The 20,057-nt window shown below is 35.8% G+C and overlaps 1 protein-coding gene across 4 annotated transcripts in view; it reads left to right on the forward strand.

Moving 5' to 3' along the window:
* LOC138704862 (uncharacterized) overlaps window positions 1-20,057 on the forward strand; it is a 125,182-nt gene that overhangs the window by 44,756 nt on the left and 60,369 nt on the right. For all 4 annotated transcript variants that reach the window (XM_069833199.1, XM_069833201.1, XM_069833202.1 and 1 more), the window contains 3 exons: window positions 2,165-2,328; window positions 5,757-5,851; window positions 10,682-10,820. In XM_069833199.1, the coding sequence (XP_069689300.1) occupies window positions 2,165-2,328; window positions 5,757-5,851; window positions 10,682-10,820 (398 nt within the window). The remainder of the gene's footprint in view (window positions 1-2,164; window positions 2,329-5,756; window positions 5,852-10,681; window positions 10,821-20,057) is intronic.

The raw sequence follows: 20,057 nt of genomic DNA on the forward strand, positions 1-20,057 counted from the left end.
TTCTCCCGTTATCAGTAGTAAATTATAATGTAATGGTCATCTTCTAGCTTTGAGGTCGAAATGTGTCATATAAGAAATAAGAAATCATAAGAACATAAAAATTCTACGAAATACCTCTTTCGATTACTTTAGGACCTTCGACATCTTGAAACATTCCTCCTCTTCTAATTCATCACAAGTGGTTGTATGTCTAGTTTTGTACTGTCTTTCAATATTATATTTGCATGTTATAATAATTATATTACACAGTAGACAAGTTGCACAATCATTAGTTGCAGATATAAAGTGTCTATCATGCTATGGACTATCAGGTCAGGTCTCCTCATCCCTTCTTCCACTAGATTCATCTTGCTCTGCCATGTTGAGAGGTGGTCTAATCGCCTGCCCAGTCAAGACACAGAACAAGCAGCGGGTACCCACACACATAATGTGCTCTTGTTCCTACTGCTGTGTTATAGTAATATGAAAGTTACAAACATACGAGATTACACAAGCAAAATATACTCAATATCCAATTGAACTTCAATTTGCTTGTACTTTTTGATATTGTATTAGACAATACATAGGCATCCCCACTTCCTCTCATCTCCATACCCAGTTACCACCACCTCCCCCCACCATCATACCCAGACACCCCCACCTGCAGTGAGACAGTAAGCTGGAAGACACAAACAGCCAGCAACAGTTCGTCCACTGAAGTTGAAGTAAACGCACTCTGAAACAGCTATGTGGTATATTAAGATGTGTTACCTTTTTTTTTTAACACAGTATGGCTTTTATGAAGTTTTTAGATTTTTATTATATTGAGTGCGTCAAAAATACCTGACGATTTTTGCAATGCAAAACAAATCATATGTGCTGAATCATCCGTGGATGTCCTTCTGTTGTGTACGTTTTGGAGTTCAGTTGAGATGGAACATAGATCTACTGAACACCGCATTGCTGCGGTAGAGTTGTTCATCAAAACAGAGTTTGTTACACTATGCAGCGTGGGTTTCGACTAAAGTTTGGCACATGTCATGCACCTAATCACAATACCTTGGTATTGTGGGTAGCAAAATGGCGTACAGAGGGGTCAATAAAGGATACCAAGCCACCAGGACGTCCTCATTCAGCTCGTACACCTGCAAATGTGGAACGAGTTCGGAAAGCAGTGCATCGTAGTTCCAGGTGGTCAACTTGGCAACATGCTGTCACTCTTCATTTGCATGACTATCTTCTAAGAATGGCCATGGAGATCCTAGCTGTGTTAGCTGTTGCTCCATCTTGCTGGAACCACCACTATCGATGACCACGGACGAAATTCAGAAGAAGAGTTTCTAGCATGTTCATGTAATGCTTGGAGTTCAGTAACTGTTACTCCTTGCTCATCCTCGAAGAAATAAGGCCCAATGATGCCATCCGAACAAATTCCGCATCAGACTGTCGCCTTTTCACTGTGCAGTTCCTGAAGATTGTTGAAAACCCAGCATCAGTAATTCTGCTTGTTGACATATCCACAGAGATGGAAGTGTGCTTCATCGGACATGATTAACATAACCACAATATCAAGCTATTGCGATTAGGTGTATGACGTGTATCAAACTGCAGTCAAAACCCACGCTGTGTAGCAGTAATGGACTCTGTTTTGATAAACAACTCTACCGCAGTAATGTGGTGTTCAGTAGACCAACATTCCATCTCAACTGAACTCCAAAACGTATACAACACAAGGACATCCACTACAGCAGTGACATTCAGCGGGTATGATTTGTATTGCATTGAGAAAACCGTCAGGTGTTTTTGACTCACCCTTTATTTAAAATATTAAATGTTATCAAGTAAATTGATAAATACATTTTCCAGTCTTTATTACATAAAGGAGGCAAGTAGTCTCCTTTGAACTATGCACTGAGCTTATTACACTTGCAGGTCATCAGAGCTATCAAGAGATGCTGTGCTTAAATTTGTTTTGTTTCTTTAAAGACTGCATTGCTTCCCATGAGTATCCAGAAATATCTGATACTACATGCATGTGGGGGCGTGGTTAAATATATACAAAGTAGCAGGACCACTTTATATTGCATATAAATCTGAGCTCTAGTTATTACTGTTGAGATGTGTGTGAATCTATTTAGAATAAAAATTTATTGTTCTAATGTTATGTAATCTCTTTCTCCTTCAGTTTCAACGCTCTTTCGTTCCTCTGTGTCACTTTCCACTCCGTAGTAGTGTTGTTTTCTTGGTTGAGAACCTGTATAGGAAAGTGTCTGAAGCAGAATTTCTTGTAAAAACTTGCATAATCATTGCCGATGGTATTCTGCTGACACAGAAGAGATGTAGAGATTTGTAAGTATAAATATTTTCAATATCATGAGAAAATTAAAACAGAAATTACTAAAATATTTTATAATTAAAGCAATTTGAAAAACATTTTTCTAGCTGATTTTGAAAAACAAAACCTTTAGATTTATTATTATGTATCAGATATAGACAAATGAGGTCAAATTTATACAGTGTTAACATCTGAATATAAAGTAATTATAAAATTACATATATTACAGTTGCTTGAACATTTAGAGAATGATATTTATGTAAAATAATTTTTTTTTAAGTTAAACATTAGTGATCAATTTCTTAGTAATAAAATACAGTTCGACTTGGTTGTAGCAACCATGATTAGTGCGGCACCTCAGCTGTAGTGACAGTCATTAAGAAATATGATTGTTATATGTATAAAATAAAGTGATTTATTATTTTTAAAAAATATATTTTAATAAACAACTTGTTTATAGGGACATTTAACAACATTAAATTATACGCACATTAAACGATAAACTGAAGAGAGGAATTTGTAGATAGTGGTAATGTCATTAGTTACCTATATCATTTTTATTTACTGTGATGAGAGCATTTATAGACCAAGAACTGGAATTTTAAGAAAGAGGGTTGTCCTACAATAAATAGAGACTATTGTTGAGAGGAATCTGCCATTAGTGACCATTACAGTTTTCATTTACTGTGACAAAAGCGTTTCATGGGTCAAGAACTGGAATTCTAAGAAAAGAGATTGGAATGTGGGGTAGGCCAAACTTTCTCTCTCTCTTGTGTCATGCCAACAACCCTTTACAAACAATACCAAGCCAAGTTGTGTATCATACTGTAATCCAGACATTCAATTCAGTCTGTACAGATGTTGTTTGCAAACAGATGATGTTATGTACAGTACGGTAGAAAAAAGTGCAAAGAAGAGAAAAGTTTTAAGTGGAAAATAAATGTAATGTTATGAGACAAATCATAAGCTTCAAAATGTAAGCTGATGTATGCCGTGAATTTGGTTTCATTAAGGAACTATTGAAAATGATTTACAGATGCAATATTTTGCAGAACAAAAGCAGAAAAAGATTACAGAGATCTTCACCTCATGTTCTTAGTTGTGAGTACTGTACTTATTTAATTACTGTACTTTAATAGTATTTTTACTCTTATTTCACTTTTTTCTACAATCCAGTACAGTGTTCTTATTTCTCAAAATAATAAAGAGACAAAAAGTTTGTAAAGGATTTAAAAAGGTTGTAGTACTGTAGGTCCATATAAAATTACAAATTGAATTATTAGTGTACAAAATAGCCTATGTAATTTTGTGTATGTACTTCGAATTTTATTTACTGTATTTATTTTTTCTTATAGCAACACTCGACATTCTTTTATTGTGACATTTCTTTAGTCCCTTTGATGACGCTATAATCAAGTTTAACTGTATGTTGGAATTAATTTTAAGTTGTATACATCAACAGATTATAATTGTACACTCATGGAAACAAGTGACCGGCTGTGTTTTTTTAATTGACCACCAAATGATACAGTTGACATAAATTAAACCAGAGTATAACTTACATGAATATAATTAAAACTAATTCTGATAATGTGGTATAGAAGGACATGTATAATAGTCCAGATTTAAAATATAATAAAAGTTTCAAGGTCAATAAAAAATGTCTGAAAGAAAAACTAACTAAAACTAAAATCAAAAGCAGAACTTTTATCAGCTAAAAAAAAAATAATAAAAAAATAAAAAACTTTCGCTGAAACAACATGGATCAAAAATTAAATTAAATTCTTACATTAAAAAAAAAAATCTTATAGATTGAACTTCAAACAAAATGAATTGTAAAAGATGATTTAGAATGGTGGGAAGCTACATTTATATGTGTAAATGTTTGTCGATCGAAAGAGGGCAAATTCAAGAACATCTGCCACATTTGCCCCCCCCCCCCAAAAAAAACATATCACAGTAATAAACGTAATTAACGGGTTTAACCCAAAAAAGTCCCAGTGTCATGTCCGAAATTATGGAATGACCCACATGCAAAATAAGGGAGAAAAATGCTTGAAGAAAAGAAAAATACGAGACTTTTAAAAGTTAGGGCTAAATACCAGAGATCCTGGAAAAAATGGGAGGGTTGGCAACCCTAGATGCCAAATCTGATTGCTGATTATTGTCACATTGAAGCATGGACTTGAGCTGTTATGTGATGTTGAATCATTTATAACAAAGTGTTTAATGAGTTTTCTTCAGACATGAAAAGGTTGAAAAACTGGATAGATTTTATGAATTCTTGGAAAGTAAAGTATAGTAGCAGCAGTAATAATAATAATAATAATAATAATAATAATAATAATAATAATAATAATAATAATAATATTTTCTACATTTTTAAGTAGAAATCGCACAGTAGGTATTTGGGCAGTTATTTTATCGAAATGTCCGGTTCTGGCTCCAATGAGAGTTGTCAACCTTAGATGGAATATTAAATAAAATAAATAAGAATAACATGTGTATAAAAGAGTTACATAAATTTAATTACTGGATTTTTTTAAATAATTATTTAATTTTATGAATGAAAGACAAAATATAGGTCATTAACATGTTTGATCCTCATGGGGTTTTAACATCAAAAACAAGTATCATAGTCAATATACCATGAGGTGCAAACAGAGTCTTTCGATAAGGAAAGCCCTGTCAAAGCTATTAGTTAAAGTAAAAGTGGCATTGTCACTTCGACATAATTTTATCGTCATTATTTGATTATATTATTATCATTTAAGTGTGTTATTTTATAACAACAGACTTTAATAGCACAAGTCCTTTTATCAAAGTTCAAATCTTGAGTGTAAACACAAAACTGCTCAATGCTAACAGCAACAAATGTGCACCATAAAAATGGATCACTGTTCTGGTAGGTTAGTAAATTGCCATACTAATGAGATACAATATGAGCAAATTATTATGATAGCAGTAGTGGACTAAAACTAATATCACGTGAAAATACAAATTAAAAAAAAAATCAAGGAATAAGCTGGGACTGAACATGGTAACTTTTGTTTCGTAGTAAAGTATTTTACCAATGAGCTACTGCACATTTGACAATAAGCCTTTGTTAATGTCCTTTTCACATGCATGTGAAAATTGCAGGCACCTGAAAACTTTTATGTTGTTAAATTCGTATATTTGGAAGTTTCGTGAATTATATGATTAAATTAGAGACGGATAACAGCAGAATAGGGTTAGTTTCGTTCTAAATGCGTGGGAGGGAAAACAGTGAGTGGAATCATGAAGATAGTATAATGTAATATTTCTGTACAGCTGTACTGCATGGCTGCTATGAAGACAATATTCTCAACCGGCCAGTGTTTCCTTCCATGAGTGTACATAATATAATCTTGAAAAATTAATAGAATTGCATTGAACAGTGAAATTTAACTTTCATTTGCAGGTGTTACGAACCGCGCAAGCTATTATTCAATATTATTCCAAGACTTAATCAGACCATGAAATTTTTCGAAAGTGATGCTTACAAAATACTGAATGGTAAGTCATTTACATTATTTGTTATTAATTTAATTTGCATGAACTGTCATTCATCCATAGAAGCTGAGTGTGTCTCCCATATTTTGTGTTCTGTGTTTTTCCAAGTGGAAGCCTTGTGCTACTGACCATATGATCAGGGAGTCCTACTGTTTGACTTGTGACATGTTCAGTATCTTTATATTGTTTTATTTCATTCCATTAAATTTATTCTATGTATTCCGTAGATCTTACACCAGTATTGTCGCTTTGAGATGTGAAATAAATTATTATACAAAAATATATAGGATAGACCAGGGTAATTGTAAACAGGGGGTAATTGTAAAGAAATGCTGTGAGAAATACAAAACTGTCAATATAAAAATTTTAATTTTGAGAGTATTTAAATTAACATGTTGGCTAACCTACAAAGCAGTTTGGCGCCAAATAGGAGTAACTGCTTACTTGTGAATGAATGTTTTATAAGAGCCTACAAAAAAAGTTGAGAAAGAATTTTGCTTCATCTTCATTTCTGGCATTGTAAGTAAACGTACAATGCTATTTTTTAAGAATATGTTGTTTTTTTATGAGTAACTTAATGTATAGTAAACGTACAATGCTATTTTTTAAGAATATGTTGTTTTTAATGTATAGTAGTCAACATTTATTACAATGGTTTTGAGATCTCCCATAATCTCAGTTCATTAAATTATGATGTGTTTACATTTGCCCCATAGTTTTAATTGCTTGGGGATAATTGTAAACATGTTTTACTATGGTTACATTTTGTACTTTTCAGTAATCAAAATGCCAAGAAATTATATTAGAAATAGACCCCCACCTAACTACACTGTAGAGGATTTAGAGAGGGTTGTCACAGATGTGAAAAATAGTAACTACAGTTATCGTGAAGCTCAGGAAAGGTACTGAGTTCCTATATCCATCATATATCATAAGTTAAAGGGACGAAATGTACCGGTGACCAAAATTGGAGTGGAAGGAGTACAGCTCTTTCTTCTGAAACAGAACAAAAAATGTTCAGTGTCTGATAGCCTGTGCGAAAATTGGTGTTTACAATTACCCCCCTCTCGAAGGGGTAAATGTAAGTAGTGGAGTAAGTATAAACTAGCTATTAAAAGATGAAAAAAGTCAACCTTATTATTTTAAACCCATTTTCAAGGAAAAGGAAGATCTAAAAATAACACAATGTTTCTTTGTCATGCTTACAGTTACTGAGGGTTGTGTAATGTTGGAATATATTTGAAACCAGTGAAAAGTGTTTACAATTACCCTGGTCTACCCTAATACATGTTAATATACAAACATAAACAATTCATCAGTTGGACAGTAGGAATGAGTATGGAGAAGTTTTGTTAATTCAGTTCTAAACTTCTTCTCTTGACCATTCAAAGCTCTAAGATAATTAGGCAGTGCATTGAAGATTGTAGTACATGAATAGTGAACTTTTTTTTTTTAACAACTTATAGAGGGTAGATGGAGTTCTGATTTGTATCTTGTATTAAAATAATTAATTTTCGGGTTAGTACTGAATTTATCTTGGTTTTAATGTAAAACATCATGAGGAAAAGAATACATTTACAAAATAAGGTCAGTATTTCTAAATTTTGGAAAATATTTTTATATGATGTTCTTTTGTGTACACTTGTTATTATTCTTAGAACTTTCTTTGCAAAACAAAAATATGTTCAGCTTCAGATGAGTTAGTCCAGAATATTAATCCATATATCATTAGAGAATAAAATTATGGAAAGTATGCCTTTGAAAGATGTTCATATTGCCAAAGAATCTTAATGAGAATAGACAGAGCTCAATTTAGGAGGACTAAAATAGTCCAAAGGATCTATTTCTTAACAGTACTGAAATAGTTTTCTTTTTAATTCTGAAACCCTTCCGTTAGTAGAAATAAAAATTGAGCTCCGTGTAGTGAAGTGTCTGGGATTTGTCATGTTCTTTCTCACCTTCTCATTATTCGAAGTGTAAAGAGAAAGTATTGTGTTCCTTCACAAATTGATTTCAATATTTTCAGCGTCGTTGGTACCGAAAAAGTAGTTTCGACCATTCTGTTTATGTACAGCAGCTACTTCTAAGCTATTGGACGAATTTTGTTCATATTTATTATGTACAAGTAGATTTATCTGGAAATGATGCACATGATATACAAAATTTTCAGTACAAAGTTGATTGGTCTGTATTAGAAATAGAAAGATACAAAATTGCGAGTTAGTCCCAATCAGAACCATAATAGATTTTCTTCATGAGTTTGTACTGTGAAAAATAAACTGACAAGTAACAGTTAATTTAATATGGATGAAAGAAGTTTTGGTAAGAGAAATTCTCATATAGAGAATAATTTCTTCTTTTCTTTTCGAAACTTTGTAAGTCCATCAGATCAGATAACCTGTGTGCATTTTTTGTTTTAAGATATAGGTTATAAAGTATAAATGAAACCAAATGACTTACTTTGGGGTATAAAGAGCACTTTTCATATGCACTCATATATATATATATAATATATATATATATATATATATATATATATATATATATATATTTTTTTTTTTTTTTATTTGGTTGTAAATTAAATGATTACATTTTGTTTGTCTTCTGAGTAATATTACAAAAATGAATTATAAACATTAACATCATTTGCAACGTAACTGAATCGTTGCAAAATATGTACGACTCAAGAGAAAATGTATGCCATCTTCGTGATTCAGTTTTTTTTAATTCATCTTTTAAGACAACAGTATTTAAGTGGACAAATTGTGCGTGAATTGGCTGTAAATCTTGAAATATTTTTATGAATAAACTTGTAAGGACCCTTTATCGTCAATTACAGTATTTGCAATAATTATGATGCAGTTTCAACATTTATTGGACGCAATTTATACTGTAGTTTGAATCCATGTACTGTAGAGTATGCATCTTTTGTCAGCCATAGTATGAGCTTTGTTATCTTAGGTTGAGGCTTACCTTTATGCTGACTTCGCATGCCGAGTGTGCTGCCACATGTCCACCTAAAAATATGTCAGCTCTTTGATAAAAGTAAAGATGGGCACTTATACTCTGTCTAGCAAAAGAATAAAGTGGAGTAAACCAAAGAACACCAATAGATATGTTCACGTCACAACCAATTCAGAGATCTCAAAACTACGTGCATTTGTTTAAGTTACTTTGTTTTTACGTTGGACAGACTTTAGGTGAAAGTATGGTATGAGACTTTAAGTGTCTTTGATTAGAAAAAGGTATGGAAGACAGCACATTACCAAAGATGGTGCAGAAATGGAAGATTGGAGAAAGGAACAGAAGGGAAGACCTCTAACTGTGCGACCACAATGTACAACTATTATGATGGAGAAATTCAGGATGATAGATAAAGTTTCTGATGATTAGGACAGATGGCAAAGATGTAATACTATACAGAAATCTGTCATATGTGGAATGTTCGTGTGAAAGAGGAAATGTTTATTTTTTTTGTATATAATATTTTGTTGGACAGAAACCTCAGAATTGAGGAAAATTTCCAAAGTATAGAAACGTTTCTATGCAAGCCAGTCCCAGGTAGTCATATTTTATTGGCTTTAAGATGGTAGTATGGAGCGACTGTCCTGAGGAAACTAAGCTGTAGAGAGTGGAGCTGTGTATGACCACTGGCCACCTGCCAACAAATTTTGTTAAGGAGAAGCTGGAGTGGGACCAGTCTGTGTAGGAATGCTGTGTATATAGTATATATAAATAGAAAAGGGATTTTTCTTCATTATTCAGTAACATAATTTGGAATAAATAACATACTCGTAGTATTGCCATCTGGGTATGACCAGACTGTGTTAAATAGAACCAAGAAACGAAATGGTATCTCATAGCTTCTGTAGTGTAGACAGTACTAAATTTAATTCACTATATCTTTATCATGCAGTTATAAAATAAAGTTTAGTTCTTACGAAATTATGCAACAATTTTGATCGTGTACATACCCTGAATTACAGAGAACTTAACACTGCCTTTTCATAGTTCAACAGTTGTGTGAGATTACTTTTTCATAGTTACGCAGTTGTAGAAGATTAAATTTTAGGACCATCTCCAGGCAACTAACAAATTTTGTATTATAACTCCTCTCCTCTCCTCTCCTCTCCTCTCCTCTCCTCTCCTCTCCTCTCCTCTCCTCTCCTCTCCTCTCCTCTCCTCTCCTCTCCTCTCCTCTCTTCCCCTCCCCCATCTCCCCTCCCACTCCTCTCCTCCCCTCCCCATCTCCCCTACCCTCTCCTCTCCTCTAACCTACTATCGCTCCTCCTTTCCCTCCTACCCCTTTCTCTGCTCTCCCTTTCTTCTGCCCTCTCCTTCTCTCATATGCTTCCTCCCTCTTTCGTCTCCTCTTCTCTGCCTTCCCCTCCCCTTTCGTCTCCTCTTCTCTGCCCTCCCCTTCCCTCTCCTTTCCTTTTTTCTCCTTTCCTTCACTCTGTTCTTCTAATTTTTCTTCTCTGTGCTTTGTTTACTACTACTGCTACTGCAGTTGTTACTATTTCGTTTCTAGCTCTGCCTTATCTATTCCTCCTCATATATGCTTCAACCTGGTATTTTTCTCATCGTACATTAGGTCGTAATGGCATGTTGCTGTCATTTCCATGCATGGGCTGTCTGTTTTAATATTTATTTAGGCAATTATTTTTTTTTTCTCAGACATTGTCATGATTCCTGGTAACTGTGTCTATTACAATTAAATATAAGTGAACACAGATTTGTAAGTCATAAAATAATTAATAGTTGTAAACTTGGGAGAAATGAGTAAATAACATTTAATTAAAGTTCTGTTTTTCTTCTAATTCTTCTTTTCAGTTATACTAAAGACTGGTTGGAGCAAGGAGGAAAAAGAGGATGGAGAAAATTGTCTACTAGCAACTGACAGAATTAGAGTTGATCTGCAAAAATGGCATTCTGTACCAGATGTCGACAACTATTATTGTGAAAACTTCCGGTATGTACTGTTTATGTTGGTTAGTTAGCATACTAATGTTTACTTCGGCTCTTAATACACTGCCTAATATTGATTTTGCAGTTAGGAAATTTAGCACAATCAACTAGTGGATAGAATAAAGGCAAAAGTTAAGGACACTGCCATTTGGTGGGGAGGAGAATAATGTGTAATTTGGCGAACTTCTTTAGTGAATGAGCAGCTGACTGCCTTTCAACTTGTCGTTGGCGAAATTGAACTGCAACTGTGTGGGAAGGTCATTGGATATTGTGTCGAAAGAGGAGGAGTGTGCGAGCAGAGTGGCGAAGTATATCTGTAATTTTTCAGTAATATTTTTTCTACGAAATTCTTGCGTCGTTAATGGGACACTATATATGGCAATTTATGTCACAATTTAATAAAGTGAGTGCTTTAATATCTTGTAATAACACATTTTAATTTGATCATATTTTTTGTATGTCTTATTACGAGGGTCAGTTAAATGAAAACGAGAAATCGGCTGCCAACAATTAGGTTATGTGCCACCATGGGGGAAAGTTTTGGAGTTGATACTACTGATTAAGAGCTGTATTTTCCAAGATTGGCCAACGTGCATGGACAGGGAGTGATGCGAAGCAGCAAGACGAATATGACGTTCACAGTAACAGGAGCGTCCAAGTTCTTGCAATGTAGTGTGGTGCAGTTTCTAGCCTGCCGAATGCATTTCACCAATATTGAAATTCATCGCCGTATGAAGAAGGTGTATGTGGACAATTGCATGTCGCGTGCCCAAGTGTATGAGTGGACAAAGCGATACCAACAAGGGCAAACATCACTGGAGGACGACCTGCACCCTGGCAGTCCCCCACATTCATTACGGAAGAAATGTTGTTGCAGCAATCTCATCCAGGCAGATCGGAGATGTACAGTGGACGAAGTGACTCAGAACCTGAATTTCAGTCATGGATCTGCATACTCAATAATCTACGACTGATTGAAGTACCATAAAGTGTGCGCAAAGTGGATGCCAAAATGTCTCACAGATGAGCAGAAACAACACCGAATGGGACTGAGTTTGCAACATCTAATGCGTTATGAACAGGAGGGGAAGGCTTTCTTGGAAAGTATTGTGATGGTGGATGAAACATGGATTTTGCATAATAATAAATCATTTATTTTATAGGTTTGTTCATACAACAGTTTCCGACTGTCATGAGCATGCACACTTGGAATTTATGGGCAGGAAAGTCGATGTGCGCATGCTCAACTGTCAGAAACTGTTGTACAAACAAACCTTATACGATGTAGTATCTATTTCCACACCACCAATATGAAAAACAAACATTTTATTTATTTTATCTGTTTATTTATTTATTTAATGCAGGGCTGTAGAGTTTATCTTTAGCCCTGATAATGGCAACATGCAATAGTGTGAGATAAGTAAACAAATATACAAATAAACAAACAAACAGTGAGAAGAGTAATGAAAAACAAACATAAACTGGTAGAAACTAACATTTAAAGAAAATTTAACGAATTGAAATCTGAACATTATCTGTTTATGCACAGTGATAAGAGGAGCTGTGAATTAATTGCTAAAGAAAAGTTCCGAGCTATACTATACTTCTATGAAAATCTTAAGTTTGTTATTAGAAATGTTTGTGGATCAGAGAAACACCTCCATTGTTGAGGTAGCTACATTGCTTGTGCTGTTCAGTTTGTACTGCTACCTTGGGAACAATCTGTTGTTGCCTTGTTTTGACATCATACATAGGCTCTGTCACTTGCATCGTAGGACTTATATAGGGTAAAAGCAAAATAATTTAAGATTTTAATAGCTTATTCATTGGATAGAGTACATAAAAATTCCAATACCAAATTAGTCCTAAATGGATACTTTTCTCAGAAAAAAAAATTAGTCCTAAATGTTAATACTGTTTTACTTGATAAGTACTATTCGTACGATTCTAATTTTTACTGTTATCTTTACTGAAAACTGATAAGGAATGATATATCCCTTTGCAGTTTTTTCAGTAAAATGGATGGTTTTCTGCAAATTAAATAAAAAGATTAACACTTATAATTATTTCCTGTGATGAAGTTCAGTAACCCTACTGCTGTGACTAAGGGACAGAATGCTCCTATTCAGACCTGAGTTAGTATGTGTATTTGTAGGTGAGTCAGCAATGCACTGTTGCCAAACTATGCAGATTTTCAGCCTAATTTTCCAACTAAGCATGCACTTAATTGCAAAACACACAATAGGTTTATTTTATTTATTTTAATGTATTCTGTTACCCTCTGCACATTTATATAACTTCCACTGTGTATAATCATTGTCTTGATTGCTTTAGTTGTGTTGGTGATATCATTTTGTTCTTATGTGTTTTAGTGTTTTTGTAATATTGCCTATACAGAATTACCACAGCCTTCAACTTCAATAATAGCGTTACTTCTTTATGATTGATCTGGTTATTCTCATGTAGTACCTTCTCAGTTTCTCTTCCAACCTACCCATTTCATTTATGACATGATCAGATGATCACTTTAGTGAATTCTTTCAAATATTGTAAATGTCTCGTTTATATTTTAAATTTCTGCAATACTCATCATCAAGAACAGAAATGCTGACAAAGTATCTGAAAATCCTTTAACTACAAGTGCTGTAATATACCTCTCCTTGTACCCCTTCATAGAAAGCATATATTGGTTGCAAGAACAGTTGACAACAAGTGACAGTGAATTTCGCATATCCACTTATTTTAACTTGCAACTTATTTTAATTTTTTGAATCTTCAATGTAGATCGTGATTAACCTAAAGCCTAGATCATATATACTAACAGATAGATCTCTTATATACGCTTTAGGGTTTGCAGTCGAGGCCGGCTTGATGTAGTTCAGTAATCGTCAACAGATGGCACAATGACCAACACCATCACGAGACACGAACTCTGAACCGGTCTGGTCGGTCTAAATCGATTATTTCTTGCTTACGAGATAATCTCGTAAGCAACGTACTGTCGACAACTGATGACCATGGATAAATATGATTGGCCTATATGACCTTGGAAAGTTCGGTACGAGGGAGCTATTTATAGTTGTCACGTGGGCGAAGCGGAGAGATAAGATAAAGTACGCCTTTGTATTGAATAGAATACAATACAGAGTCTCGCGCAAAGCCAATCTACCTAGATTATGTAGACCATTTTATAAAGTTATCGGTCGGCTAAATTATAATTCGTTATCTCTTCTGTTTTTATATATTTGTCGTGAATATTATTCATATTATCAACTGAGTGTATAACATAATTTATCCGTTAATTGATATTTCACTAATGATAAATCCAAAGAACAATGGGAAATAAGGGACTAAACACTGAAAAATAAATAAAATAAGAGAATTTGACGTTCATAATTATAATGTTGTCGGAGTTTTGTTATACTTTACTTTGAATTATTTTAACTTGCACCACAAAAACGTATGAAAATTAATGTTAACATTACCTATTTAGTTATGTTAGTAGTATATTGGAAAATTTGTGCATATAGCCTGATTGCAATATATAAGTAATCCTATCCTAACCTAACCAATGGTAGTCTTGTTTATTTCATACATGTTTGTATAATTATACAAAAACAAGAATAATCTAGTTTGCAGCCTGTGATATTGTCTCGTTTACAGTATTATATAATATACATATTACCATATTTACTAGGTACTTTAACAATATATAGTTAATAATATTATAAAATATACAGGCCTAATCCATTACCAAGAAATAGCCCTTCCCTCACATGTTCAATCCTGTTTACCTCAAAAAGCCTTCAAACCTTAAAAACTATTAGAAACTGGATTAAATAGTCATGTTGATGTAGGCCTACAACATTACATTTTTTTGTCACTACTCCTGATCCCATTCTAACAGTTTCAGGTTTTGTAATTTGTAACAATACTAACAATACTGATGGGTCATTCCATAGTCACACACGTAACATTTTCGAAGTAACTATGATCTTCACAGGATATTTAATCAAATACTTAGGAGTTCATGAAAAACACATCACTGTTTTTTAACGTAAGCATTCCAAAATGTAAACAGAAAATCATAATGAAAAGGAATAATTAATAATGTAAAAAATATTAAATATTATATGGTGTGATACATGAACATTTTCTTGCCACTTAATTTATTACCAAAATGGAAAATGTTCATATTATTATGCCAAATGCCATAAATGCATTTAGTTGTTTTTGAAACAATTAAGACATTTGTGTAGTACATGTAACTGCTAAATCGCATACTTTAATAAAAATAACAGTGCCATTAACAAATAAAATATTACAAATTATATTGTGACACACGAACATTTCTGTCAAGTTGATTACTAATCTTTTGAAATGCATATAGAGATTTACCGTATACATTGTGCCTACAGTTCTTATTATACAAAGCAACACTTGATTACACTAAAGTACACTTTCAGATTTAAAATATCCACGGTTGTTTACAACTATATGTGGTGATATGTCCTGTGTAATGTCACGTAACAAATACATCAATATAGGCTATCCACTTTTTCTGCCATTTGTAGTACTTCCCTTTTTTTAACAACACAGACGCTTTAAATTCTTCGCCACCACAAGCTTTTGTAACTTCCTCTGCTTATCTGACGTCTTTTTTAAATTGGTTATTTAACGATGTTATATCAACTACTAGGTTATTTAGCCTCGATGGGATTGATGATAGTGAAATGATATTTGGCGAGATGAGGTTGAGAATTCGCCATAGATTACATGACATTCGCCTTACAATTGGGGAAAACCTCGGAAAAAAACCTCAACCAGGTAACTTGCCCCAATCAGGATTTGAACCCGGGCCCACTCATTTCACGGTCAGATGTGCCTACCATTACTCCACAGCAGTGGACCGAACATGGGTTATGTACATTAATTCTTTTGACTTTCGGTTAGCTTTCTTAATAATATGCATAAAGAAATGTAGTGTTTTCCAGGCTATCCTTGTAATATTAGTGACTTATTTCAACCACTCAAGGAAACGTTGGAGTTATTGAGACCTCACTTCCCGCCTGAGGTAATTGGACTCTTTAACCATACGCAGCTCCACCTACTTCATGTACAAAGGGCAGTATTATGAGCAATCCAACAGTGTAGCCATGGGCTCACCTCTGTCACCTGCCATAGCCAATTTGTACATGGAAGACTTCGAGCACAGAGCCCTGGAGAACGCGCCCCTGAAACCAGCTCACTTCTACCGCTATGCAGATGACACTTTGGTCGTCTGGCCTCATGGAGAAGAAAAACTTCAGGAGTTCCAAGAATACCTGAACAATATCCACCCGAACATCCAGTTCACGAAAGAGGTGGAAAAAGACGGATGTCTCCCCTTCTTAGACATTCTCATCTCCAGGAAGTCAGATGGCACACTGGGTCACAGAGTATACAGGAAACCGACTCATACCGATCTATATCTGAATGGACACAGCCACCACCATCCGGCACAAAACGAACGGTCCTGTCGACTCTTCTACACAGGGCGAGAGGGATTTCGGACGAAGAGAGTCTCCCTTCTGAGATCTGTCACTTACATAAGACGTTCCAACAGAACAACTTCGGCAACAGGGAAATCGGCTTGGCCCTCAGAAGGGCCTTTTCGAATAAACCACCTGCCGAGGAACAAGAGGAGACAAAGGGCATGGCATACACCCCATTCTACGGCCCCATCTCGGCCAAATTAGCAGAATGCTAAGAAAACACGGGATTAAAACCATCCATAAGCCGCCCACAAAGATCCAGAACTTGCTGAGACCAGTTAAGGACGACCTTGGTCTCAGGACACCTGGTGTCTACAGAATACCTTGTGAGTGTGGGAATGCTACATCGAGCAGACGGGACGAACTATTATGGAACGCTGCAAGGAACATCAACGCAGCATAAGACTATATTATCCTGATAAGTCTGCAGTAGCCCAACACAGCCTAGAAACTGGTCACAAGATAGATTTCAGCGCCACCACCATCTTGGACAAGACATCAGGTTACTGGGACTTAGTTATCAAGGAAGCCATCGAAATCCTGCTAGATGACAATAATTTCAACAGAGACGGGGGTCTACAGCTGAGTACAGCATGGAAACCTGCCATCAATACGCTTAGACCACCAGCACACGGCAGACAGTCGGGACCAGCAAGTAGCTCCTGATTGGCTGCCGCGTCCACCAACCAGAATGCGTCTGGCGGTCGGGACTAGGAACTAGCTCCTGATTGGCCCGCAGCGGGAAGCCCTACTTTTGCATATATACCGGCTAGACGTGGTCCCCTCGATCTAAAGTTAGCGAATTGCTTGTCGAGGAACCAATGGAGGCATGGGATGCTTACCCTGCCTGCCATTTTAAACATCATTTATTCTTTCTTCGTCCCCATTCATTCGTTCGTTCCCACATCTTTTCACTAAGAGCGAGGCTCGAAGACATACCACCACCACCCACACTTTTCGGACGAGAAATGCCGTGGATGAACCAAATTAAATATTTAGGGATCATTATGGACTCTCATCTCACCTTCCGAGATCACATCCAATCCCTTCTTCGTAAGGCCAACGGGCTGATAGACACTATCCCATTCTGGCGGCCTTAACTGCTGACAACCTGAGGGTAGGACTTACCATGTATAAGGCCCTCATTCGCTCTGTCATTACCTATGCCGCACCCGCATGGGGGTTTGCGGCAGTGTCCCATCTCCGTAAACTCCAAGTTGTCCAAAACCAGGTGATTCGACTCATTACCCATCTCCCCCGAGTCGCCTCGAGAAGAAAGTTCCATGATGAACTAGAGTTGCCAACCATAGACGAGTTCATTGCTCGACTGGCTAGGAACCTGTATGCGGAAGCTCGTGCTAACCCCAACCCGCTCATATCTGGCCTCGGCCAGTATGATCCAAGGTTACGGCGTAGACACCAGACAGGTCCATTAGCTATACTATTGAGACAGGAGGACAGGGAGGCTGGCGTTACTCCCAGGTTTTGGTAGCCACGACTCAACTCCATGAGACTCCTTGGATAGCGCAACCGCTTTAAAATGACCTTGTCTTAACTGGGCTAGACAAAATCCCTCCCTAGCAATATCTCCTTTTGTGGATCGATGGAACTATCATAGAGCCAATGGGCTAGTATATATCCATCGATTCACAGAGTCATTCAACCTAAGAGCCAACTGGCTAGTCTCTGATATTGAGACAACTCATCCTGCCTAAGGTTTTTCCGTGGTTTTCCTAAGGCGCTAAGACAAATGTCGGGATGAGCCCTAAAAGAAATGGGCCACGGACCTGCACTCATATCCCCATGAATCTCCCTAATTACTTAAATTAATTAACAATTACATCTCTCCCCCCTCTTCGTAATTGAGCCATCATATAGCCAAATGGCTGGTCTCGAAATTGAGACGATTCAACAAGGCTCATGAAAACAATCACCTCCTACATAACAGCCAAATTGGCTAGTCTCTTATATATGAGACAACTCATCCTGCCTAAGGTATTCCGTGGTTTTCCTCAGGCGTAAGACAAATGTCGGGATGAGCCCTATAAGAAATGGGCCACGGACCTATATGCCCTTCCCCATATATATAGATTCCCCTTTCTTGTAAACGACGTATGCCCTAGTTCAGAACCTATAAATTGTCTATTAAATATCCGAGGTCACTCAATTAGTCGCAATTTGAAAGGACAGGGACCTCTCAAATTGCAGATTTAGATTACACGACGCTTCTTCCGACGGCCTTCACATGCTTTGTCATCGAACAACAGATGACAGCATCTTGCCATCCTAACGGCAAACACCAGCCAACTCCTCCTCTCCCCGTACCGTGATCACTTGATCAAGTCTCAGTCCCCCTCGCGTATGTGGTACCTAAGAGGTTACGTCCAATTTCGGCTTCCCTTCAAAATTTTCTAGAGCTCCTTCAGTGGAGCAACGTAACCCGGAGTGAGACTAGTGGCCAACAGGCTTGGAGCTCACATATTTAGTTTCGTACAACCCCCAACCCCTTGCAAGGACGCGTTTTGCGCACCTTTTAAATTTGTCCTCCCAATTCTCTTTCGATTTTTCGTCCCACATCACTTCGTCCCTGAAGAAGATGGCAGAGCTAGCCGTCAAAAGCTTGGAAGCTAATCTCCAACTCACCTGGCTGAGAACCCGAGAAGAGTTATTCTACATCAAACGCCGGGAAAGCCTCAAGTCATACATTATTTCAACCAGTTTGTTACTAAAATATATACAGTACCTAAGTGTTTACTTGTGACACTGGTGATTCATTTAATTGGTATATGAGACGAATTTAATTTTGTGTTTTACAGAAGGATACATATTGATTTACTTTTTCTCACATTGATTTTAATTTTATTTGTTGTAGTCCAGTTTTCAATAACGTCAAGCTAGTTTTGCAAGGCGGTGATATAAGATTTATCACTAATTTTTTCTATATATTATACAGTCATCCACGAATAACCTTGCCTGAGAAGTGACATTTCTATTCAAATCCTACAATAATTTTCAGTAAATATTTTGCACCGAGAAACTATTATACATTTAATTTTACTTCTGAGACCAGTGAAATATATGCCAATTTTATTAGAAAGGTGCATGTATAATTATCCAATAACATGATGTTATCTGCAACAAAAACTAAAGGGCATGAAAGAAAAGAAGAAAACATTAATGCTGTGGTTCTTAGAGTTCCATTAGAGTTACACATTCATTGTCCACTGAAAGTTGTATTTCTCTATTGAAGTGTAAAAGAGAAACTCTCATAAATTATGTCAGAAACAAAGAAAGGCACCACCCAAATATGTGGGATAATTAATTTAATAATGTTATTACTGGGACTTGAAAAAAACAATCATATGTAATGGGTGGGGAAAAAATACTTTTTAATCGCGCTTCTATAGTTCGACAATGCTGACTATTCAGAGTTTTGCCTGATAGGTGAGCTACCATAAATTCCTTGAAGTCCTAGTTATTGCTGAAGCCAAATGTGTGTCTATTGTCAAGAGTCCATTTTATTTATAATTGTTAAGACATCATTCATAGACTAGTTACCGCTTTCAGTTTTGATACTACATACATTGAAATTAATCTATTATTATTCGTCCTATTTATACATTTATATTGAATGATTCGGTCTACCTTCATAATACATCTCATCAACAATACTCGATAAGAGTTGAATTAGCTTCCATGCTGCGTTG

This window comes from Periplaneta americana, chromosome 8, assembly GCF_040183065.1.
Source record: "Periplaneta americana isolate PAMFEO1 chromosome 8, P.americana_PAMFEO1_priV1, whole genome shotgun sequence".
NCBI lineage: Eukaryota > Metazoa > Arthropoda > Insecta > Blattodea > Blattidae > Periplaneta > Periplaneta americana.